Raw genomic sequence first — 26,411 nt, 5'->3', positions numbered from 1 at the left:
GAAGGTAAAAAGTTTTAAATTTTTCTAGATGTTTTTTTTTTTTTTTTTTTTTGTCTGTTACCACTTTTTCTCAGCTCTCACCAAACCTATTTCTTTCAACGATACGTCAAAAGATCACAAATCGTATCTAGTCCAAGACGACGTAACCCTCAAAAATTGAAAAAAATTCCCTCGTTCCCCGTAAATGGGGAAACCCCCCAAAAAATTACAAATTTAATAATCGCTAATTTTCAAAATTTTTTCAATTTTTTTTACTTAAAACTGCCATAATGTTTTTAAAAATAACCTAATCACTATAATTTTTTTTTTACAGATACATGATGTCTTTACCTATCATTCGGTATATTTTTTTTTATAAATTTGATCCTTTACCTGCCCACAGGGAGGAATTCAAAATGACAACTTTTTCACAAAAAATTGACTTTTTCAACTTAACTTTTGAAAGCATTCTGGAAATACTAACACTTTTATATATATCTTAAATTAAAGCTAATGTAATATACTTTATTATGGAAAAAAAAAATGTCGGACTTTATTTTGTCTTCACTGTGAAAATAGCTACCAAATGCTATTATTGTGTGAAAATTCTCGATTTTATATTTTTTACTTTAAAATGCTATAACTTTTTAAAAAATGTTTGGATCAATACAATTTTTTTATGAGAAATATTATTTATATACATCTTTCATTCGACATACTGTTTTTTTAAATCGGACCATTTCCCTTAATACAGGGGAGGGGTTCAAATCTTTAAAATGCATATAGAAAGTAGAACTTTTTCAACTTAATTTTTTAAAGTGTTCCGGAAATACTGACACTTTTATATATATCTTAAATTAAAGCTTATGTAATATACTTTAATATTAAAAAAAAAATGTCGGTCTTATTTTGTCTTCATTGTGAAAATAGTTACTGTATTCAAAAATATGCTATTTTTGTGTTAAAATTCTTGGTTTTGTATTTCATTTTATTATAAGGGTATTACACTAATTTTCATAAATATTGTATCAATCTAATTGAGATGGTACAAAAAGTTAAACATATTTAAATTTTTTTGTTTCTTTGAAGTCGAGAAAAATAATTTTAAAATTTGAACTAGCTAAATTTCCATTTTTATTAATTGACGAATATGACGTACGGTTTTTGAGAAGGTAACACTTGGATCTTTCACGTCTGTGGGGCTGAATTTTTTCTTAATTCTTTTTGAGTTAGAAAAAAATGTTTAACTCATTTGATTTTTATCTCATTTAGATTGAATAACTTCAATAAATATCAAAAAAATTCCATTACCGTAGTCTCCTCTCGGGAGAAGAAATTCATATTAATATTATTTTACTATGTGGTTTTTTTTTGTAGCTATCATTTATTTTCTCAGCTCTCACTTGATCTACTTCTTTGAGAAATTTTTTTTTTAAATTAAACACTATAGATTTGCATCGAAGCGTTTTTTATGATAGTGATATTAATCACTGTCAGATATCATCTATACTGGACCCGACTATGCCACGTCCTCACTGTGCTGGCTTTTTTAATGTACTTTTGAATTAAATGTATTTTGAATATGAGAAAAAAAAATTGTAGTTAACTCATTGTGTTTGCATAAAATTGATGGTGTAATTTTCTAAATTCATACATAATAATAATATTTTTAAACATATTTTTGGAATATTACATTTATAATCGAGAGATACACAAGTAATAAAATAATAATATTTGCAGACGATTGGAATAGAGAAAGCACACCCTACAAAAAATTAGAATATGGAAAATGGGAATTAGTGATACCGCCCAACAACGATGGATCGCCGGTCGTTAAACATTTGTCGGAAGTCAAGGTATTTCTCAAATTTAAAATGCTCGTGCAATGAGTGCGTTTATTGATGACCTGTCATTTTTTAAAGATTGTTGTTGAAAATCACCATGGAGAAAAACTCGATCGTATATCTCCTTGGGCATCGTATGTGGTTCAGCCACCCAAGGAAGAAGGAGTAACTTTTAAACAAAGAATTTGGAATCCGGTTGATAACGTGAGTTTTTATTAATTGGGTGGGGGGGAGCTGTAACGATTTGATGAAAAAAAATTTCCATAATATACACTCAACTGCGCTGTTTAATTGGTTAATCGTGATTTACTCGTCAAATCCAAACCCGACCAAATTCATATCGAGGGCTTGCCACAAACACTCAACACCACACGTTTTACAGGAAAAATAAGTACAATATTTAAAAGACATTGATTTACATTGAAGAAAATGTAATAATAAAAAAAAAAAAGAGTGTAGTTCTTATTTCGATGGTTGTTATTTTCTTGTTAAATAACAGAATAAAGGTGTTTCTGTCGTATAATTTCTAGTGTGTTGCTTATCATCAACTCAAAACGAGTAAAAAGTGTGCACAAAAGGTTTTCACGGTAGCTCGTCGTCAGTGTAAACATTTTTTTTCGTTAAGTCTTTTTCCCCTCCTACATTGTGATTTTCTAAATAGACGATCGAGTTAAACCTCGATTATTTCACTTGTACACGCAATTCATTTCAAATAATAAATTTCATATTTAACACGTAAATGGAAAAAAGTAACTTTTATTGTAATTAAGTTACTTTTTTTACGATAATAAATTAATAAATAAATAATATAAAATTCATTTCATTACTTGTTACAATACTTGTAATTTTCAAGTAGTTCTCGCGAGTGATTAGTAATTTAATTTGATTACGAAAAAAAAACCAATTTATCCATCACTGATTAACGTATGGTATTTATTGTTTGTCATAGCAGCTTAATTAGTACAATTTTTAAACGTCTAAAACTACTCGAACTCGATAAATTTAAACACCTATTGAATACTTTTTGTTTTTCCAGGTGTATAAATTTAAACACGCCAAAGTATCTAGACCGTCGAGTTTACGAATTTATGAATGCCATGTTGGAATCGCTACGTCAGAGTACAAAGTCGGAACTTACCAAGAGTTCAAAGACAAAATGCTGGATCGAATCGTTGACTTGGGTACAATTGTTATTTTGTTTTAATGTTTAAAAAAAAAAAAAAATCTTAAAATATTTTGCCCGTATATTTTAAAATAATCATTTTTGTTCAAGTTTTTATCATATTTTTGTTTTCACCTTGTTAAAGTTTCATTTGAATCGCATACAAAAAAGTAAACCTTATTCGTTACATTTATTGTGCCTGCTACTATAAACAAGCGGTATTATGAAATGGGGGTGGCTCACAAAAAATGTGATCTTTCCTTCTCCGTGTAGATTTCGAGCAATACAACCAAACACGAAACTGTTTGTGGTACGGTATGAGAACATTTACAACTAAAATTTGACTTTAACGCCTTAGCGTACATTAATTTTTGATCCACAATCACAATGTCGCATATGTGTATTTTCAACGATAAATACTCATAGAACGTGAAGTAGTCGAATGTGTGTGTATGTAAATTTAAAATGTTGATTTTTTTTTATTTATCAATTTTCATTGGGTTTTTTTGATGTGGTATTTTTTTCGTAGGATATAATACAATTCAATTAATGGCCGTCATGGAACACGCGTATTACGCCTCGTTTGGATATCAGGTCACGAGTTTTTATGCTGCGTCAAGGTATGATCTCATCTAGTTTTGTGTTATTTATATTAAAATCGTACAATTCCATTTGTTTGAAAACGTTTGATAAGTGTTGCGCTTAAAATTTTCTCACCAGTCGTTTTGGCACTCCTGAAGACCTCAAAGAATTGGTCGACATCGCTCACAGTAAAGGCTTGTATGTCATGTTAGACGTGGTGCACTCTCACGCTTCGAAAAACGTTCTCGACGGCTTGAACAACTTTGACGGCACTAACGCGTGCTTTTTCCACGACGGACCCAAGGGCGATCATCCCACGTGGGGCAGTCGCTTATTCAACTATTCGGAGTAACTATCGTCGAATTTCGCACTTGATTTATTGAGTATTTTTTTTTGTAAATTCAACGTGTATACGAGTAGTGTTGGTGTGTAATATTATGCGGCACCGCACTACCGTATGACCACCGCACGATTAAATATTACACGGCAGTAAATTACTACATCTATTAATTTTTAACTTTTAGGTATGAAGTGTTGAGATTTTTGCTGTCCAATCTACGTTGGTACACGGAAGAGTATAATTTCGATGGCTTTAGGTGGAATTTGCCATTATTATTATTATTATTATTGTTTTAAGAAAACAATTACCAGATGTGTATTCTTCACTTTGCAGATTTGACGGTGTCACTTCGATGCTATATCATTCTAGAGGAGCTCAAGGATTCAGCGGTCATTACGATGAATACTTTGGACTCAACGTCGATACCGATGCACTGGTCTATCTCATGTTGGCCAATTACACTCTACATAAATTTTATCCGGAATGCGTTACTATTGCTGAGGTGCGTTCGACTCTAGATTCCTCGTGTAAAATATTTTCACACGCGTCGGAATTTCACTTATTACGTTTAAACGATTTAAAATAAAAATCAATGACTCGCATATTATTCGAGTTGTTAAGTTGTATTGTTTAGTTGTAGTTGTTAAGTTGTTTACGATCTTAGTCGTAAGTTATAAAAACACCCATCATTTGATTTCGGTGTACAAAACTGAAATTTTTTATTACGTATCGCGTGTAGGATGTATCGGGCATGCCGTCCACTTGTCGTCCCGTCGGTGAAGGTGGACTAGGATTCGATTATCGTCTAGCGATGGCTATACCCGATACGTGGATCAAACTGTTGAAAGAAGTCAAAGACGACGACTGGGACATGGCAAACATAGTTCACACTCTGACCAACAGAAGATGGATGGAAAAGACTGTTGCATATGCCGAGTCGCACGATCAGGTTATAAAAAATATATATGTTCATTTTTTAGTCAACGCCCCAACCCCCATTGGAATGGAAAGGAATAGAAAGGTGGACATTTGGTCGATTTTTTGCGGAGGCCGGGTTAATCGTTTGCAATGAAAATTATAACAATTATTTGCACAGTAATACTCGGATTTCCGCGATCACTTTTACACAACAGTATCGCGTTTCTAGTATAAATCGATTTTATTAATTTATAACCCAGTACTTTTAATAATCTATTAATATAATATTTTTATTTCGATAAAACGTATCTGTGATTTCACCACAGCAAATATATTCATTATGTATCTCATTGCTGTGTCGACATGAAAACGGTAAATAGTCGACCGACTCCAATGTACGGAACATTAATGTTACTGGACCTTGTATTTTGAGAATCGTTCATGTGTTTTGGCCAGGTTTTTATTTTTTTTCAATAGCAGAGAAACTCGTGTTCTACGAATAGCCGAATTGTCGCCCATAGGTATTTAAAGTAATCGTTTGAAAATCAATTTTGGTTTCCGGGAGCAATGTGTTGTGTAATATCTTTTAAAAATAATAATCAACATCAGACCGGGTGGTGGGGGGCCCGGATTGTTTCAGAAAATTGTTTCTAGACAAATAAGGAGTCCCCCCACTCCTTATTTGTCTAGAAACAATTTTCCGCAGTAGCATAGTTTATTTTTTCATCGGATATCACACACTATTGATTACTAGTAGTAAATGTGTAAATGTCATAATTTTTTTTAAACAATTCAGACCCGTGTTTTTTCCTTTTGAACATATACAGGACGTGACATCAAAAATACTCTGAAACGTCAATTTTACATAATCTCTATACATCATTGATTAAATACTTACCCCAGGATTATATACTATTATAATATGGATTATTATAGTATTAGAATATGTATATAATAAGGATTATTATAATATTATAATATGTATATAATAAGGATTATTATACTATACTATAAAATGTCATCGCTTAACGCGAATACATTTTTTAGTAATCGTAAAATAATTATTTCGTTTTTTATTTCTATTAGGCATTGGTCGGCGACAAGACCGTGGCTTTTTGGTTGATGGACAAGGAAATGTATTCTCATATGTCTACAATGAGCGATCCGTCTTTGGTCATAGACAGAGGAATAGCATTGCACAAAATGATTAGATTGATCACTCACGGTTTAGGCGGAGAAGCTTATTTGAATTTTATCGGCGAGTATTTTTATAATTGTATATGGAAAAATAATAAAATACGTGTATTACATTTTGTTCGTATGAAATGAAATTGGTCAATACGTTTTTTTTTACATACATTTGTGTCCGATAATAGGCAACGAATTCGGTCATCCCGAATGGCTAGATTTTCCTCGAGATGGAAATCACAGTTCCTATCATTACGCTCGAAGACAGTGGAATTTAGTCGACGATCCGTCATTAAAGTACAAGTTCTTGAACAATTTCGATAGAAGCATGAACAAATTGGAGAGCAAATACGGTTGGTTGAGTTCGAATCCGGTCAGTATAATTCGTTTTAACTACGACCATTGCCATCATCGGCGGTATATATATATATACATATATTTTTTTTATTTTCAACGTAGCGATTTTTTCAAAGAAACAATACTTATATACATATATACATAATGTATATTATATACATACATACATAATATATACATATATATATATACGTCACCACTATTTAAAAAACATATAAACGGTGCATCCGCCGATGAGTTAACGATTAATATTTATTGCAAAGGTGGGGGGCATTCGTCCAAATTACTATTTAAATCCAAAAGTCCTGGTCATCGGGGTCAGTCGATTCCAGTGCTTTGTGTCGTTCGTCGGTCTCGGTACTCGGTTGTCGCTGTCCGGCTTACTGCATAGAGTCAAGTCTTTGGTTTTCCTTTTGTCACACCTATTTACTTATTCTGTTGCTCGACATTTTAGAGTACTCGTGTCTTCGTACCGCGTTACCTTTCCTCGTCTGCACTTTATATTCGGCTACCCCCCCGTTCTTTATTCTCTCCTTTACTCAAAGGATTTGTATATTGTGCAACTTTGTCTGCACACCGTGTACTTTGTTATACTCCTTACCGGCGGCGGGGGTACGACGCGCCCAGTATTTGTGCGTCTTGCACTCGGTCTGCACCTCGTACCTTATTGCCTTCCTATAACACAACGGCCTTTCCCCACCCACCACGGCTAATCCGCAGCGCCGGCCGAGCGCGGTAACTGCTGTACGATGACGACGACGACGTGTACTACGCGAATACTACCACCACTGAGGCAGCAGACTCAACATCATCTTCGCGTACACACTACTCTACCCCCTTTCCCCGTTTGATTTTTGCTGTGTATTACGACGATATTTGTTTCCCCTTATTCGCCAAACGCTCTGCTGTTGTATGTATAATGTATAATATATAATATATATACATTGTATATATTTTATTTTTTTCCTATATTTATTTAGTTTTGATTTTTTTTTTTTTTTTTATAAGGGCTATGTCAGTTTGAAACACCAAGACGATAAGGTGATCGCGTTCGAAAGGAGTAATCTTTTATTCGTATTCAATTTCCATCCTACCAAGAGTTTTACAGATTACAAATTGGGACTCGACTTGAACGGATCGTTGAAAATCGTTCTCAACAGCGACGACTCGGAATTCGGCGGTCACTGTCGTATCGATAATTCCATTGAATATCCAACTGGAAACGGTCAATGGAACGGACGTCAAAATCATATATTCGTGAGTATATACTCGTTCTTGTAAAAGTGGAAATTGGAAAACTGAATTTTTTTCAATATTGAAGAATTCTCTATTGAATATCGACTATTTTTTTTTATATCACAACATTTCTTTACCCTCGTACAGTTTTCAAATAACAACCGTACGACCGTTGTATTACCACGTCGTAACAAAATAACAGCGGCCATCGGTCGAAACTATTTTTATTATCAAGTATTAAAATTCACATGTCAGTTATATATATATTGTTATGTACAAGCTACGTACGCGTGGTGATCTGTGTACGTTACCGAGTTTTCTCTTGCATTATATCGATTTATTATTTTAGTCGGTAATTCTCACGATAAACAAACCGATTTGACACGTATTTTTTTTTTTTTTAAATACTTTTGCTAGCATATATATCTAAATTAATTTACTTATCGACGATATAATGTTAATTATTTAAAAACTAAACACTAGCCAACAGTGGCGATTTTTATTAGTTTTTATGTGACCGCCACAGCGGCGGGGTCAATAAACCAAATATATAATTGATAAACTAACGGCGGTGTAATTGTTGAACCGGTACTAATTTTTGCCAATTATCGAATCCCAGAGTTCAAAAAAAATATCACGATAATTTTTGTTTTCGCGAATTCCGTGCTCGTTACGTCGGGTTTCGATTTATTTAAGGGCCCCCCCCCCCATACACGAGTAACAATAATTTCATAATTTTTTTTTTTTTTTCCAGTTGTATTTGCCTTCGAGAACAGCTATAGTGTTGACGACTTCAGATCGAAAACAATAAACGTGTTCGCCGAAGAAAATTAAACACTTTTCTTTATTCTCCTATAGACATTTTTTTATTTATACTAAGAAATACCGAGAACGAGTTCATTGGTGTTTATTGTTGTTGTTTGTATCACAAATTTTTGCTGTCCGATTTTTAGTTTAAAATTTTTTTTTTTTTAAGTCGTTATTTTAAATAAATATTTTAAAGTTTATATACCTGTCGTCGATATTTTATTATAAATTTGTTATCTTTACAAATATAAGTTTATTAATTATATAATAACATTGTTTTTTTTTTCTAGTGTAATATGTAGTTTTATTTCTCAACTCGAGTACAATACATAATAATAACAAATATACAAGTAGGGGAGGACAATATTTAAAAAGTTAAACAAAGAGTAAAAATAAAATGAAATTATTTTTAAAAATTAATTTCATCGTTTTTATAATCGATAGTATTCATTGATGGAGGGACACAATTGATTTCCAGATGAATCGTCGTTGTTTGTACATGATTTTTTTTTTTAAAAACGCTTCAACCGATCATATATTAAACACATATATACGTGTACACGAGAAGTGTGCACTTTTACTGTATAGCCGCTCTTCGTATAGCGGCGCTCGATAAAAATCAACAGAAAAAAATCAAATGTTTTTCAATTACATTTCAAAAAAAAAAAAAAAAATTGTTAATTCAATAATCGCTACTGACAATTAAAAAACACAAACAAGAAAAGTACACATGATATTAAGTAAAATAATAAAAAATAATGCTACAAATTAAAACTACAAATATTAAATAACAACAAAGTGTGATGCGTCATGTTTTTTTTTTATAGATGAATTTTTCGATTGTCAAAACAAAAAAATACAATACTGCGATAAATACGCGTGGGAGGAGAGGGAACGGCTAGGAACTTTCAAAATTTAGCTGCCGGCGGATATCGGTAAATTTTTTTTAATAAATCAAATAACTGATGTTTTTTTCCCCGATTAAAACGTGTGATTCGTAAAAATTTTATATTAGCCCTCGCAAACCACACGTGTTATTTTTTATCGCGCGTAGTTGATAATCTTCTAAAAAAAAAAAAAAACCATTACCGTGTTATAATAACCGCAAAATTAAAAATTTCAACGTTCGGTCAAACGTTATTCACTTTTTAAGCGACGGCAATGATGGTGTTTAATTAATGAATCCCAACAGTTATTATTATTTTTTGAACACTCGACTAGTGCGCGTCAACTTCAAGTCAACACGCGCTTTTCACTTCCGGTTAATCGTTACTCTCGATCTTGACGGTCATCAACGGGGGCTGCTGCTGCTGTTATTTCTTTGGGTGCGGCGATATTATTATCGGCTTTGAGAATGACGGCGGCCGCCGCCGATTCTTTAGGATCCCTGTCGTTCGCGGACGCGACGACGGCGTTGTTCTCTGCTGCAGACGACTGCTGCCATTTCTTAATCGACCCCAAATCTCTTTTGGGAGGTACTGCGGGCTTATTCGGAGGAACGGGTGGCGGCGTGCCGCGACCCAGGGCGGCCTGTAGCGGCTTTTTACCGGCGGTATCGGAAACGAGAACGTTTGGCACGGATACGTTCCTTTGAAGTGCAAAGGGTAATTTTTTTATGGCAGTACTCGTCGGCGGCGTACCCACGACGTCCATCGACTGTGTACTTCTAGCAAAAGGTATTGTAGTCTGCTTTTTCATAGTACCTCCTCCTCCTCCTCCTCCCGGAGACGACGCGTCGTTTGCGTTTGGACTGATGTCGACCTAAAAACGATTTAACGTCGATTAGTCAACAATTACCACCGATAAACGATACAGCAGCGTCGTATTTAGCAATCAGAAACGTACTATTTATTAGATATACATTTCTACTAAATACCGCGATAAACTGTGGAACGTTTTTTTTTCAACCTACCCGACATTCGTTAATCGGTCCGCCGCCGGCGGTAGTGCATCTTAAACTCTGTCCGGGTGTAACCGATCGAGCGATTCCAGTCACTGTAAAATAAAGAAAAACAACAAGATAATAAACACGAGTGTGGATTTACACAATGGGAGCGACCGCCGATCAACCGAGTCTCGTATATGGTCGTTTAAAAATATTATTATTCAATACCGAGATGATATATTTAACTCGAGAAAAAAAAAATGGCTTATACGCATTTGACAAACAACGTCGTCAGCAGAGCTAAATGTGCACACTACGCGCGTCTAGTACTGATGAAAATAACGTCATTTCCAAAATACGTATACGCCATTTTTTGGTATATATCGGTTGGGTTTCCAGTCGGTTTAGTTTTAAATTAATAATTTTCGAATTTAGATGAGTTAATCGAACACATTATTATGGGCGGCGGCGGCGTATCCAGATGTAGTAAAAGAACTATGCCACCCCCCCCCCATTAGTCTAGCTAAACTTACTTTTTAGGTATACGCCTAAACACCAAAATATTTTCTCTCAGTAAATTTTTTTGTATTACTAGAAAATTTATTTTGCTCACCGCTACTCCCAATAAAAAAAAATTCCGAGTACGCCGTTCCACGCCACAGGGGGGGCAGCAAATCTTTAAATAAAAATTAAATAATTCTATTACTTGGTCCACAAACACGAACGCTCGATGCAGTTGCGGTGGGCTGAACGACTTTGGCAACACTGCTCATTATGGGATCGCCGCTCGGAGCCGAAACGACGATTCGACTGCTGGAAACTACAAAAAACATTTTTAGAACAGCGAACGGCTTATAGAATACGTACTAAAAAGTAAGACGACGTTAAATTTTTTCCAACACAAATATTATATTGTAATATCGGATGGGGGTCGTCGTCAAGGGAGCGTTTTTATAAAGCTCTATAAAAACGCTTCAATCGTTTTAGAAAATAACTTTTTTTAGCTTTTCTTAATCACATACATATTTGTGTCTCCATAATTACCCGTTTTAAATATTTTTCTTTTTCATTCTATATGTGTTATAGGGGTGGTGTCAACTTGATTTTTTTTTTAAATGTTTACAAAACATACTTGTATTGTATTGTAGAAAATTATTCAATATCAATATAATGACTGCTGTTGGATAACAACTTTTGAACCACTATTTCACGAGTTTTGAACAATTAAAATTATCAACCAGTCATTTTACACACAATGTATATGTTACATTTAATACATATATGTTGTTATAATATATATATATTTAGAAATTGTTAAGTAGGCTAGTGGTGTTATACTAGCCTCCTACTCATCAATTTCTTTTAAAATTATTTTTTTTTGTTTTTCATTGTAGGTTCCACACTCACCAAAAATGTTCATCTGTTTATTTGATAAGAGAATATATTTTTAATTACTAATCAGATGAATTTTTTTTAATGTTCAAGTATACATTGAGCTGTAGTGAAATTTTGCTGTATTTCTATAAAATTCTAAAATAAAAGTTGTTTATCCGTTTTAATTTAATAACAAAAAATAATTATTAATTAGTTTTCTTGTATCTCCTTAGTGTACAACAAAATGTTCTAGTGTAGCCAACATTAGATTAAACTGCACAATTGTTTTGAGGTTTGTACTATTTTCTAATAATAATACATCAATCTGACTAGTATATATCTTCTACATTAAAACATTATTTAAATCTACTAGGGGGGTGTCTTAATATATGATAAAAAAGTGACAGTGTCATATGTCACCAGTATAGTATGGCATACTCTGGTGTTTCTACTCTTACTTGTTGTGAAATACTTGTCCAAAAGTTGTAATCGACAGTAATCATTTTTTCGATTATATAATTATCTAATAAATAAGTCGGTTAAAAATATGTATGCTGCCATTAAAAAAAAAAAAAAATATTGACCCTTATATAGGAAATATAAAGGACGGATATAATAAAAATATTTCATAACAGATGCAAAAGTGAAAAAAAAATTATTATTTTGAAAGAAAAGTGTGACTAGCATTCAAAATCAATCACCCTTGTACTACAGTTAAGATATCAAAGATGTGTTCTGAGGTGAAAAAGTTAAAATGTTATTGCCATTGTTTTAGCGAATAATTTATATGATATTAGACGTTTACGTTGTTTTACAGATTTTTTTCTATTAAATTTCATTTACCCGACGATGATCGATTAGACGGTTCTGGTAAATTATCTTGAAGCGCTTCGCTCAATTCTTTTTCTAAAGACGCTATTTCACTGCGACATTTAGTCAATTCTAATTCCAGAGTTCTCGACCTAAAAACACAAAGATAAAAATTAAAAAAAAATGATTGTGAATTTCCAGTATTCCATTGCTAGTGTATCTAGCAGCAGTAGCACCACCACCACCACTACTACTACTGCGGTGCAAAAACTGTATACGCCGTCTAAAACGACGACATTTTAATTCATCAGCAAATCGGTTACCTTTCTTCCTGCACGCTCAAAGCGGCCACTAGTTTTTTAGTTTCGTTTTCAAACAGGACTAAATTTTTTTCCAAGTCTGCTTCCATCTGTAGAGATTTTTTGCTTTCTTCTTCGAGGCCTTCGGCCATCAAATCGATTTTACTCTTTTCTTCACTCAATATCTAATAAAAAAAAAAAAAACCAAATTGACAATTATTGTGCATGAAATTTTCGTTTGAAAAAATTTTCCATTTACTTTCAAAACTAAACCAAACCCAACCAGCTAAATTTACAAAAAAAAACAAATTACTAATCTGGGATGCAAAAGGTTAAGAACCAAAAAATCAAATTTCATGAATATCATTCAACAATGTTAATTCCCCCTAATTGGATATATTTAGAAAACCTTAGAAATTCGTAAGCATCAATGGTATTTATTTAAACAATAATAAAATATACATTTTAATATGGTTAAATAATATATATATATATATATATTTATATACATTTCATTTTCTGTTTTCGGTTTATCATTTTATCGAGTAATCGTATTGACGGATTACACTAAAACTTAATAAGTGTATGAATAGACCGCTTGTAAATGCTACACAAAGACATCTCATACTGGCTACCACAAGCAGTCTTCTTCTTCATCTACTTCCTCGCCTTGATCCCGACTACTCGGGTCGGCCATCCTTATTCTAAACTTTCACTTTCCACAATCTCTCACATCATCTACGCTCACATCAGCTGTCCTCATATCACATTCAAAAATACTTTCATCTCTTTTTTGGTCTTCCTTTACCTCTAGTTTCTTCTACATTCATTTATATAACAGTTCTTACAACTTCTGCGATTCTTCTCTCCACATAACATGACCTTTCATCGGAATTCTTTAATCGCATAACACACCAGACGCTTCTCTCCGCTTTAACCACCCCTGCACTTAATCCTATGTCTTATATCTTTGACAATACTACCACAGCTCTTTTGCACATCTGATCCTACAATATACTCGATGTTTACTACTAAATGTTAACTTTTCTCCTCTTCAATACTTGTACTAATTTTCTACTCCTACCAGTAATTAATGTTCCAACATTCCAAGTACCTATTCTTACTTTGTATCTATCTAGTTTTTCCTCCCTCATACGCGAGTCCAGCCAAGAGTTGATACGTGGTCATGTCCCTACACTATTTGGAACTACAAGCGTTGGGTAGAACTGTACACACAACCGATGAAACAGCTACAGCGCACGAGCTGGTATCAAACACTTTATCCCTTAAGCCTTGTGCTGTTTTCAACTACTTTCTGTTGTCCCCGCCGCGTACGTCCGACGCGGGACGATCCGCCCGAGTTTTGTTCAGGATTCCTCATACTTTTTCGGACAATTATTTTTATGCCAGCTGTCGTCGACCTGACGCACAACCTCATTAGTCGCCGCCGCCTCTTACGACCGGCAGATAGGGTAGTGCAAGTGTATTCTTAGCCCCTATTCACACAGATAGGGGCTAAAATATTAGGGTGGCCAAAATATTGGCCACGTATTGCGGTCAATATTTTTTTCTAAGCACTCGCAGTGTTTTACAGTAGTTCAATAGTGCGCGCTTAACTTACTTGTCCTAAATCTTCTGATCGTTTTCTCTCTTCGATATATTTCATAACGATTTTTTTTCTTTCGGCCAACAGAAAAAACACCATCTGCTTGTGTTTGACGCGTTCCTCTTGCAACGCGCGCTGTAGTTTTTTGAATTCGTACTCCAATTGCTGTTTTTTCAATCGTTCCAGTTCGAGAATCTGAACGAAACAAAAGCATAAACATTTTATTAAAAAAAATAAATAAAATAATCAGTTTTACGTCTTTCGATTTGCCAAATTTTTACATGTTACACGAGGCGGTGGCCCCGTTTTACAAATTTCATGGAATCAAACACGGTTTTTCGGTTGGGTCAACGATGGACAGGGGCAGTCATTATGACCGGCTCGCACCGGTCACTAATGAGAAAATGACAAGAAAAATTCTTTACTAGATTCTCCGTTAAACACTCTAAACAATTAAAACATGTAATACGTGACAAAAATTTCCAAACGGCAATTCAACTTCATCGAACAGACTTTGAAAACAGTGTGCAGCCGATAGAGCGGCGGCGGATTACCTTTCGGTGCATGACCTGATTGTCTTTGAGAACGTTTGCTATTCTCAAATGCGTTTTTCTCTGTTGAAGTACCAGATTTTCCAGCGATCCCAACTGCCGATACGAAAGACTGTCGTCGTCATTGTTTGTGTCAAATGTAGCAAAGCAATCCCGTTGAAGTGCGGCCAACGGGTCTTTGTGAAGACAATCAGTCCCGCGGTTCTTAAGCATAGATTTGATTTTTTCACACTGAAAAAAACAACCCGTCGATTAAAAAATTAGCACCTAACAATATTTTTTGTTAACACATTGGGGTACAGAACAAATTGCAAAGTGTCACACTACCTTTAAGGTGGCGATGACGACATCTCTGGCCTGCAGTTCTCCTTCTAAATAGCTCAATAACTTTAGCAAATCCGATTTGTTTAAATCTACTTTTGGAGTTTTCTGTAAAAGTCGGAATAAAAAATAATATAAATATATATGATAGATATTAAAATATATATATATTAACAGTAAATATTTTGAAAAAAAATTGACAAAAATATATTACTCCTTAAAAAGGAGCATTGTAAAAATTAAAAAAAAAAAAAATTACTTTTACAGTGTTGCTATCGCCGTGTCCTGCTCGATCGTCGTTGCAGCAGTTCATTATCACGTTTTCGTCTTTTGTTGTCATTTTACCGCGGACATATATATGAAAATATTTTTACTCGGTCTACCACGTGTAAAGAAAACGACTGTTGGAACAATCGTACCCACATTGATTTTACTGGAATTCAGTTTGATTTTTGAAAACTTCGAATCGTGCACTCCATTTAACGGCCAGTAGAAATTTGAACAACTGAAAACGGTCTGGGTGTTACTTTTCGGATAGGTCAGATCCTCATTGAATCCATGAGATAACTCAAAAAACTCTTTCAAATAATTGACAAAAAAAGTCTATCATAAAACATAAATGATTTACACACTCGACGGCCGTCGTCCGAGGTGGTAGGTAAACAACGACTGCGTAGAAACCGAAATAGAAATTCAACGAGGGTCAAGTGCTTTTCGCGATAATGTTTTCACGATAAAGAAATTGCGATCAAACGAAAACCCGGAGAGAATATTAAATCTAAACATACACACACACGATTACCGCTTCCCGTCTGTTGATTTTCTGTGAAGAGTAAAATCGCGCTTTGTTCAACCGAAAGGCATCATGTTGTTGTAGTGGACGGACGACTTGTTATCAATACTCCGCGGCCGCCCGACGCAAAGCCGTTGAAAAATGTTTAACTCGTCGATCGCGTTACTGTTGGCGACACGACGGTGATCGGGTCGGCAACCGCAAGACGACGGACAGTCGAGATGCACCGACCAGTAGACGATTGGATATTAATTTTGGCGATGGCCACTTTTTCTGTCGGACGACGTTTGTGCGCGGACCGTCGAGCGCTATCACCACCGACTCAGCCGTCTTGTTCGTTCACGGTTAGTATCTACATACGAACGGACACACACACACACATGATTAGACGGCCGACGGCGGTATTCGAATGGGGCTCAACGTTTCGCACCGCAACATAACGCTGATTCGTTTGGAATGATACCCGTTGACTCATGTTAAATACTATTCGGGGGGAGAGGAATAGTGTAAATGTAAAAAAAGTGTTGGATAAAAAATCAGGAAAAATTATTTTTTTTTTAGTAATAATAGTTTTTGCTATTAAAATAAAATGAAGAAACACGTTTTAATCAGTTCTTTTGGAAAAAATTTTCGAGTGGAACAATAGGTGGTTTGTCGGTTCGTCGTCGCTCGCTCTTATCACTCTGTGTCCTTTTGACGACGTAATGTCTTGGCGACATTACGTCGACCAGACACCTGGGCGGGTTGGTAGCGGTTTGATGCAGTGGAGGGCCCCTCGTTCGTCAGCTGCTCGTCGCTGATGGGTAGGAGCGATGGCACACTTGCCGTCGTAGCAGGTGTTCACCGAAAATATACCGCGTTCACAACGGCCGCCGGTTACCGTCCGTTTCATAACACACAGACACTCGCACGCACGCAATCATAACGCCGAGCGTGGTGCGGTGGCGCGTTTATGGTACAGAATAATAATAATAATACGTAATAGAACGTATATATAAGCATGGGACGTTATACGAAATACACGGTGCGTATGTGTATAACGTCGGCTTATCCCCTCCACGTCCTTGGAACGGCTATCGGTCGGGACGGCCGCGCATGCGTGCATCTCCTCGTATACAGCATGTTACGGCGCGCGCTACATTTCGTATATAATCTTTACGGTCAGGGTCAACGGTACGAAGCGCGTGTTGTGTTGTGTGCACTGTACGCGCTTTGTGTTAACCGGCCATATTGGAATGCGCGCACACACAGTGATTGCAACACCGCGGCGGCAACAGCAACACTACTACCACTACCACTGGCACCGTCTCGACCACCACCAACACCACTGACAATACTACTACCATTACCACCACTACCGCTACCGACGGTTCGGACAGCGACGGCGGCGGCGGTGAACGTTTACCTTGTTCGCGTTTAGACGATATTTACACTGTTCGGCTACGACCACGATTCGCCGGTCCGATTTTTGTTTTTAACAATAATAATATATATAAATACATATTTTATTGTACCTTTATTACTACACGATATTGTCGCGTACCAAAAACAACGAGAGCAATAATAACCGCGATTCGATTACGGTTGAATTCGTAACGTGTACGAGTTTTGGAGTCGCGCAATATCCGAACGGAGTGTTTTTGTAGCGAAAATATCACAACGTCGTATGCGTAGCGAGGTTATTATTTTTTTTTAGTTGTCGTCGTTGTCGTTCGGTTGTGATAAAAAAAAAAACGACGACTAGTATTAAATCTAGTTTCGTGGAACTGGTGTTGCATACAAAAAAAATCGTGTACGATATATGTCGATTATATACATATAATATATACATATATATATATATATATTATACGAATCTACTATAAGTGATAATAACAATAATAACTTAAAGACGGTTTTTGAAAATCGGGCGCGCGTGCCCTCGCGTTTGTGCGTTTTGTGTGAATTTTCTCCGTAACGGCCATGGCGATCGGCCATAACTTTAGAGTATATTGTTCGCGGACGACGGTGGAAATCCGACGTATTGCATACTGAGACGACGACCCCCATTTGCACAGGTTGACAGTCTGCGTGTATGTGTATGACATGCACCCAGTTTTTTCAGGTAAGCGATCAGTAGTGGTTATTTTTTCAATAGAAATATTAATAAGCGTGTATACACATATACATATATATATATATATAGACATACTTACAAACGTACTAACAACACTATAATTATCTTAGATTATCTGTCTCTCCGTCATCGACGATAACGCTCTTAACACCACTACGGAAGATCTTGCATGATTCAATTTTTTAACTGGATTAATTCTGACCGTAGTTGATCTCAAGATCTGTAGAGTTGTCTTGTGTAATATGGTTGTAAGCCTTCAGAGAAGTATTGGGGTGTGTTGCGTAAAAAATTACTTTGGTCCGGTACGCGACGCTCACAATACTCGTCGATGGTGTACACATTTTTTATATATATATATATATATATACATTACGGTTTGGACAAAACATTGTTTTTGACGTGTACTGTTTGATAAGCATTTGGTAGGCTGAAGTTTGTGTGTGTGTGTGTGTGTGTGTGTGCAAACACTCATATGGGTGTGAATGTGTTATTGTATATGTATGTGATAATATAAGAGGCCAAGGTCTAACTACCTACCTACTAACACTACTACTGTTGCTGCTGCTTTTATTATTTTAAATTGTTAACACCTGCAGAAATCTTTAACTGTTCACTATTGGTGAATCACCATAAATTTACTGATATTCATTTCATCATCTTGTCTGCTTATTAGTTGTAATGTAGTTATCGTGTATACCGCCGCCGAGTATTTACTAGGATATCTTTTGCTGACTATGTTCAAGGTCCTATATAAGTCCAGGAGACAAAATCAGCATTCATTTTTTAACTTCAATATTGATTGGTAGTTTATTTTAGAAAATATTAAATAGTAACTAAAAACTAGTTTTCTAAACCAGACACAATATGGCTAGTGTTTTCATCAAAATTAGTAAATTTTATAATCTAGTATTCTCAAAGTGGTATACATTTTACAGAGTAATAAATTTATTGTAAACCACTCAATTGTATACAATATTGGAAAAATAATTTTTTATTACTTTTAGTTAAATATATATTTCTTTATTTATTAGCTAATAATTAATTTTTAGAGTCACCTTATAACTTAAAGGGATATCGACACTATGTACTTTAAATAGGAGTCATCAACATCATCTATTAGTGGCAATGCTTTGTAGTTGAAGCCACTCCTCTCTGTTTGACGCAAAGTTCATAAGTTCCAGGATATTTTCAAAATATTTTATCCTCTACCAGCCATCCAAACCCAACCGTCCTCTTGGTTTCTTCCCAGTTATTTTTTTTTTCAAAGATTTTGATTATAAAGTCATGTTATCGGATAATGTGATAGATTAACTTTATTTTTTTTTTTATTGAATCACCATTAGCTGCTTTTCATTTTGTACTTGTTCTAGCACTTTCTCATTTTTTTTTTTTTTGTCATTTTTGTCCATATCCATAACGCTAATGCTTCTCGTTTTCTTCTGTCTTTCCTGTCAATTGTCCATGTTTCAGTGCCATATAAATAGCAGTAAACATATTTAATTAGCTTATAAAATAGAAATAATCCAACTAAGAAAATAACTAGTTAATAATAACTTTTGAATTGGTATTTCACAAGTTTTATTAACTATTAAAAAGTAATAACTAATATAGGTGATGCCATGTTTATCACTAGTCATTTACTGACTGTACTATTCATTTTTCATCGAGATATGTAAATGAAAATAACTTCCAAAGTACTAGTCCAAGACTTGTAATCGTCCAGTCTGATTTCCTTAGTTACATTATGTTCCATTTTATAAGCAAATTAATTAGTTAGTTTTAATTGTTATAAGAAATAAGTAAGAATAGCCCATGCACTCCAGATCTATAGGTCTATCGTGCACAATATAATCTATTTAAATATACATGTAGCTATATAAAAAAAAAAAAAATTGATACTGCTTTAAGATATAAGGGATGATTATATAGTTTATTTCAAGAGTAATCAATTAGTTTATGTTAGACCAATCATTCTGTATGTTTATATGTAATTTTATGAATTTTTGTGAAAGTTTATGCTTTGATATAATGTATTTGAAAACTACTCACTCTCAGTGTAACTGAATTCACTTTATGGAAAAATATGATAATTCTATTGAAGATACAAGTGATGTAATATAGGGCTAAATGAGATTGTATTGTTCTGATTGGTTATCGATACCGATATTTAAGTTATTTATATTAAATATTTGATATTTGTTTGATTGTATTCATCTCTAAAAATATTGCAAATTGACAATTTTACCTCTTTAAAATTCTAACTAGTTTTTGTTAATTAAAGACATGTTTAGATGGCAATTTATTTAAAGTAAAAAAATCTCTTGTATTAAGATCATAGTCTTAATCTGAAAATTTCCTCGATGCGTTATTCTTGGGTCATTAATGTTTCACACATTCTTTGATTAAATATATATATTTTGTATTTAACAGAAGAAGCTTCAAAAGTTAGCCTACTTTACATATATACCCTTTAATTAGACCCTGCTGCCGGTTCTGGAATGTATTACAGGATGGTCTGAGCTCCTTATTAATTAGGTATGTATGAGTTAGATGCGTATGACCTATTCTAAATCTTGAAATTCTTTTTTTTTTTTATTCCAATGTTGATTTTTGGTTTGTATACATTATGTTGTTTGAATTCTTAGTTTGTTTGATAGTGGTACATTATACCAATAAGTTTGCTAAGAATTCATTTTATTTTTTATTTCTTTTATCACTTCAAAGGTTAGAGATCTTTGTCATATGATGTGGATGAGATAATAGTATAATTTTTAATATTATTTTGGTAAAATTTGAATGTTTGAAATTTCAGATAAAAATTATTATATTTTTAATGGAGTATTGGAGTAATAGTTATTATCCAATAAATTCTTGTGGAGTATGTGACAAAACTACGTAGTTTCATTTTATTATTGATTAATGACTGTAAAAAATTATTCTCAAAAATAATAACTCTCATAATTTTATTTCAAGAAGTTGAATAATTTGGCTAAAATCTAAAAAAGAACTAGTAGACTAAAGTATATCGAGCAGTAGACAAAATTCTTCAGCCTTAATATTTGTGCGAACTACGGTATATATACAAAACAATTGGTTTATCATAAACCATTCGATTACTCACAAAATAAATACAATATTGGAAAAATAAATTTTTTTAGACTATAGACTTAATATGGGAGATTATTTTACTTTAAGTTAATTTCCATCTAAACATATCATTAATTAACAAAGACTAGTTAAAATTTCAAAGAGGTAAAAGTGTCAAATTGCAATATTTATTAGAGATGAATACAATCAAACAAATATCAAATATTTACTATAAATAACATTAATGTTGGTATCGATAACAGATCAGACACAATAGAATCTTATTTAGCCATATCTTACATCATTCGTGTCTAACGGAATCATCATATTTGTCCATAAAGTAAATTCCATTACACTAAGAGTAAGTAGTTTTTAAATACACTATACCAAAAAATGAACATTCAGCAAATGACTAGTGATAAATATGGCATCATCACCTTCAACAGTCATTACTTTTTAATTGTTAATAATACTCTAAAATACTAATTCAAAATTTATTATCAACCAGTCGTTTACTTAGTTCAATAACTTTCTATTTTATAAGCTAGTTTTAGGTGTTATAGAAGTGGTCAAGAACTGCTCATGCACTCAAACTTAAAGGTTCATCGTGTGCATTAATAGCTAGTTAAATATGCAGTATATGTTGCCATAAAAAAAAATAGATTCCCCTTTAAGTTATAAGGGATGATTATTATAGATGCATATATTACATATGCAATTAAAAGAAATTAAATATTTTTTTTTCAATATTGTATGTATATACATATTACATAATTACATGATGTTATGTGAAATTAAATTTAAGGCTATTACTTTGGAATAACCAATATTTTCCACTATTTGGGTGGTTCAAAAGATACATTATATGACACAAATATTCATTATCGAATTATTATTCATTTAAAATAAATCCGGTGACTGTTAATTTTTAAGTAACAGAGATTTTACCACCTCGTTTAGTTTTTCGTGATTTAATATTTCTGGAGTGAGATACCTAAAATTTGCCTCAAGCTCTAGGAGGCTAAGCGCTCATCTCATCCGGTTGAGACAATGCATCTAAACGACGATTTAATTGTGTTAGTGATGGTGGTGGTGTTGGTCAATGTGTATTAAACGTGAATCGATATTATTATTCCCTCGAAGAGTCTTCGGTCAGAATTCGGTGGCGGTACTAAGACACTAAAAAGTACCGTTTCGCATGTACGAATTCGTTATGCGTATTTTCGCGTTAAAAGCCGAAGAAACACGTGTGATATGAAAACAATACCACAGGGTTGTTTTTGCGACAAGTCTACTTCACGACAAACACTTGTCTTGACACTTCTTGTCACACCGGTATACGTGTCGTCGTATACGCGCGCGTATTTATATATGTGTTCGTGTGCTTACCCCTTATTAGTACAATGTGTATTTGTAATTGGAATAAATTACACGACGAGATGTATGTTTGTCTTGTGCGCCTGTCGGGGTTTTTTTTTTTTTTTTATAAGGTTTCGATGAAATCCAGTAGTAATATTTGTAGTACTTTGGAAAAACAATGTGTTTTAACGGGAAAACGTGTCGAATGTGTTGTTGTGTTCGACGACGAGTGTGTAATCGCCCGTCCCGGAAATTTTCCTTTTCTCGTTAAGCGCGATAGGGTCGGGTGAGGGGGTAAGTGCGTTATTTTGGTTTGAATGCCAATATTGGTACGACGTCTATGGCAACAACGTGTCTATAACAATGTGAAATTATTATACTTTACTTATCACTCTGAGCTATATTAAGTATATGGCAACACTGTATAAGCAAAGAACCCTGGCAATTACGCCTGATAATTCATTTTCGCTATCACTTTTGTGATACAACAAAATTCAACTAAAATATTCACAACTCGACGAATTGTTGTTCTTAAAACTGACCGTTCGAAACACAAGTGTAAAAGTAAAATACATATTGATTATGTATTTTTGTGTTGTCGTGTTATTTTTGTATTCATTCGTAAAATCAGTACAATAAGCACACTCGACCCATGAAATATTTATCACTGAGAAAGCGCATCGTATAATTTTGGGGAGAGTGCGCGAACATTAATAAAAAAAAAAATACATAAACATTTGTTATAGTTAAACTTTGAAAATCATTACTTACTCATAAGGCCGACAAAGTTTTCAAAGTCAAAATGTGTAATAATAGTTTATCAAAAGTATTAAACCAGAAATTATAAGTCCAATTAGTTGTTTTATTATGTATAAATTTGTTAATGTTTGTTCTATGTTTATGATTAAATTTAATTGATTATTTTTTTTTAAAGTGATAAAAATATGTCTTCAAAAGTCTGATTTATTCGTTAAAAATGTATTTATAATTACATCTATCGACTTGTTTTGCATAATTAATATTAATATTTTAGTTTGGGAGATCAAAAGTTGATTTGTTGATCCCAATTAAAAAAATTATTTAAGTTTATGATCAAAAGTCTGATAAAGAATGTGTTTCTTTTTTTTTTTTAATTATTATGATGTAACAATAATGAGATAAATCTTATTTTAACACTAATATTAGAAATCAAAAAGACTTTGTTAAACCAAACATTTTTAGCTTCGATGCGTAGCTGAGAAGGTATTAGTTTTACTAAGATGTGTTTATTTTTTTTTTTTTTTTATTTTTTTTTTTTTTGTGTCTGTTACCACTTTTTCTCAGCTCTCACCGAACCAATTTCTTTCAATGATACGTCAAAAGATCACAAATCGTATCTAGTCGAAGACATTACCCTCAAAAATTGAAAAAAAATTCCCTCGTTCTCCGTAAATGGGGGAAACCTCCAAAAAAATTACAAATTTAAAAATGGCTAATTTTCAAAAAATTTTCAATTTTTTCTACTAAAAACTGCTATAACTTTTTTTAAAATGAACGTATCAATATAATTTTTTATGTAGGTGCATGATATCATTACCTTTCATTTGATATATTTTTTTTTTATATCTGACCCTTTAACTGCCCACAGGGGGGGATTTAAAATGACAACTTTTTTACAAAAAATTAACTTTTTCAGCTTAACTTTTGAAAGTGTTGAAAGCCTGACACTTTTATATATATATCTTAAATTAAAGCTAATGTAATATACTTTATTATGGGAAAAAACAATTTCGGACTTTATTTTGTCTTCACGGTGAAAATAGTTACCGAATGCTATTATTGTGTGAAAATTCTCGATTTTATTTTTTACATTTTTAACTTTATAATGATATAACTTATTGAAAAGTGTATGGATCAGCATAATTTTTTTATGAGAAATAATATTTTTTAATAATCCCTTTTTCATTCGACATACTGTATCTGAATCAGGATATTAATAACGAACTAGCAGATCATGTTGCTTTTGGTATAATCCACCAATTTTTTAAAATTAAACACTATCTAAAGATTTGCATCCAAGCGTTTTTTTTTATAGTGATTTTAATCACTGTCAGATATCATAATACTTGATCCAACTATGCCACGTCACCACTGTGCCGCGATCCCCCTGTGCTGGGTTTTTTTAATTTTATCAATTCTGAAATGTTTTTCATTAAATTCCAGAAATTTAAAAAAATGACAATGCTGCTCTCGTTAATATTGTTTTCCTCATTATTGTCATTTTTGTTACGTTGTAACAATTTTTATATTTTGCCCGTTTTTAAGGGACGACGAAGGGAATGAAAGAAAAAGACGTGGCGATTCTCATCACCGGATGAATAAAAATTTGTACGCATGTGATTGGTGGTTTCCAGTTTTGTCGAAAACAATACATTCTTAAACGATTTTATAAAAGAGCACAAACAATAACGAAAAAAATAAATAAAAATAATAATAATAATAATAAATAAGGTATTCCAACGGTAAGAGAGAGGAAGAAAAAAAGTGTAAAAGATGCGTGCAGTGGTTTGTTGCTCTGGCGACCGCCGATCCCTTGAAATCCCAACAAAAGCAAACACAAACCGGTGCGCGGCCAGATGGTAAATCCGCAGCCGTCGCCTCTGCTCGTCCCCCGCAGGTGGATGGCGTGTAATTTTTACCTGCTGCTGTTGCGTTGCTGCGCGCGGTGTTCTTCGTCGTCCGAACGGAGATTGTGTTTCGTGTGTGAAAACAACCCTTTTACGCGTTCATTCGTCGGTATTTTTTTCCTCCTCCGGTTTCCGTGTATACGCTTTGTTATCTTCCCCCCCCCCTTCGCATTAATACCACCCACAACCGGTACACACGGGTATTGTTGTTGTCGTACGTTTTTTTGTTCATGATGCGCACACCGGTACTGCTCGTGCATCATTGCGTCCCTCCTAATGCCGCGATATTGTTGAGCTATCCGCCGTATAAAGGTAATAAAAAAAAATATATATAAATTGTTAATTCATTAATCCGCAGTGTTTTTTATTCGCACAAAAGAATAACGTGTGTAGTCGCGCACTATGCATACAAGTGTTACGTCAAGTGCGCATAACGATAAGAAAGAAATTAAACTGCCACTGTTTTTTTAATCGGACATTTTTTTTTTTTACGATTTTCATCGAGATCTATTTAGTGTGTCCACACCCATCGGATGTGTTACACTCGCAGCAGTGACTTGCCACCGCCGTTACGATAACGTCGGTCGGGCAGCAAAACACTACATACACGCAGATACACGTACGGGGAGGTGTTGGTTTTGGAAGCGGGTTAATCATTACAAATAATGAGAACGACAAAAGTCCGTTTCCTTACTTACCGAACGGGGTGCTCCCCCTTACGCGCGTGCGCGTTTCGAATGGCATAAAAGGAGAATGTCTCTTGTTAAGTCATTCCTGTTAAACGAACGGACTCGCGGTACGGCACGGACATGACGGTAACTAGGTTCGCAGCCAACAACGGTATCAAAATTTTGGTATGTCGTCTAATGGGCGACATATTCGATAATTCGGGATCGCGTCGGCGGTAAGACGCGATACACATACTCGTTGCATTCCTTGAATCGTCCGTGCCGGTCGTGAGGGGGATCGCCGACGAATTTCGCAATTAGATTTTTCTTCTTCAGCGGCGATCGCTTCGGGTAACGCGAGTTTTCGGAAGACGAGACGACAACAACAGATCGGTGATGTGTGTTTGTGTTCAATAATTATTTTGCGGAGGGCGATCCGGTCTGCTGGTCGTTTCGTCGCGGT

At 34.2% G+C, this 26,411-nt stretch overlaps 3 protein-coding genes across 3 annotated transcripts in view; 2 read left to right on the top strand and 1 right to left on the bottom strand.

Annotated features, from left to right (window-relative positions):
- The window catches only part of LOC126899230 (1,4-alpha-glucan-branching enzyme), an 11,766-nt gene extending 3,097 nt beyond the window's left edge, over nt 1-8,669 (top strand). Inside the window, exons 3-14 of the mRNA XM_050673842.1 lie at nt 1,720-1,835; nt 1,902-2,027; nt 2,860-3,004; nt 3,515-3,605; nt 3,706-3,915; nt 4,092-4,163; nt 4,241-4,409; nt 4,647-4,856; nt 5,912-6,083; nt 6,202-6,386; nt 7,379-7,627; nt 8,361-8,669. Of these exons, the coding sequence (XP_050529799.1) occupies nt 1,720-1,835; nt 1,902-2,027; nt 2,860-3,004; nt 3,515-3,605; nt 3,706-3,915; nt 4,092-4,163; nt 4,241-4,409; nt 4,647-4,856; nt 5,912-6,083; nt 6,202-6,386; nt 7,379-7,627; nt 8,361-8,417 (1,802 nt within the window). The 3' untranslated portion in view covers nt 8,418-8,669. The remainder of the gene's footprint in view (nt 1-1,719; nt 1,836-1,901; nt 2,028-2,859; nt 3,005-3,514; nt 3,606-3,705; nt 3,916-4,091; nt 4,164-4,240; nt 4,410-4,646; nt 4,857-5,911; nt 6,084-6,201; nt 6,387-7,378; nt 7,628-8,360) is intronic.
- Nucleotides 8,670-9,175: 506 nt separating this feature from the next.
- On the bottom strand, nt 9,176-16,462 carry LOC126899231 (CTTNBP2 N-terminal-like protein). Its single transcript, XM_050673843.1, has 9 exons — nt 15,519-16,462; nt 15,266-15,367; nt 14,942-15,169; nt 14,403-14,582; nt 12,806-12,966; nt 12,516-12,634; nt 11,005-11,118; nt 10,326-10,408; nt 9,176-10,174 (listed from the first exon to the last, which is right to left on the bottom strand). The coding sequence occupies exons 1-9, from the start codon at nt 15,597-15,599 to the stop codon at nt 9,683-9,685; spliced, it is 1,560 nt and encodes a 519-aa protein (XP_050529800.1). The 5' UTR covers nt 15,600-16,462; the 3' UTR covers nt 9,176-9,682.
- Nucleotides 16,463-17,319: 857 nt separating this feature from the next.
- LOC126899226 (nuclear receptor coactivator 2-like) overlaps nt 17,320-26,411 on the top strand; it is a 48,647-nt gene continuing 39,555 nt past the window's right edge. The window contains exon 1 of the mRNA XM_050673839.1: nt 17,320-18,156. The gene's annotated coding sequence lies outside the window, so the exon portion shown is untranslated. The remainder of the gene's footprint in view (nt 18,157-26,411) is intronic.

This window comes from Daktulosphaira vitifoliae, unplaced genomic scaffold (assembly GCF_025091365.1).
Source record: "Daktulosphaira vitifoliae isolate Bord-2020 unplaced genomic scaffold, ASM2509136v1 Scaffold_2, whole genome shotgun sequence".
Lineage (NCBI taxonomy): Eukaryota > Metazoa > Arthropoda > Insecta > Hemiptera > Phylloxeridae > Daktulosphaira > Daktulosphaira vitifoliae.
This window is presented reverse-complemented; position numbering and strand designations above follow the sequence as displayed.

Excerpts from the sequence above, each read along its gene's own strand:
- LOC126899231 (XM_050673843.1), bottom strand. The coding sequence starts at position 15,599 with ATGACAACAAAAGACGAAAACGTGATAATGAACTGCTGCAACGACGAT. Across the intron at positions 11,119-12,515 it reads GTCTAATCGATCATCGTCGG|TTTCCAGCAGTCGAATCGTC; the intron begins GTAAATGAAATT and ends TGTTTTTTGTAG. Across the intron at positions 10,409-11,004 it reads CGTTCGTGTTTGTGGACCAA|TGACTGGAATCGCTCGATCG; the intron begins GTAATAGAATTA and ends TTTATTTTACAG.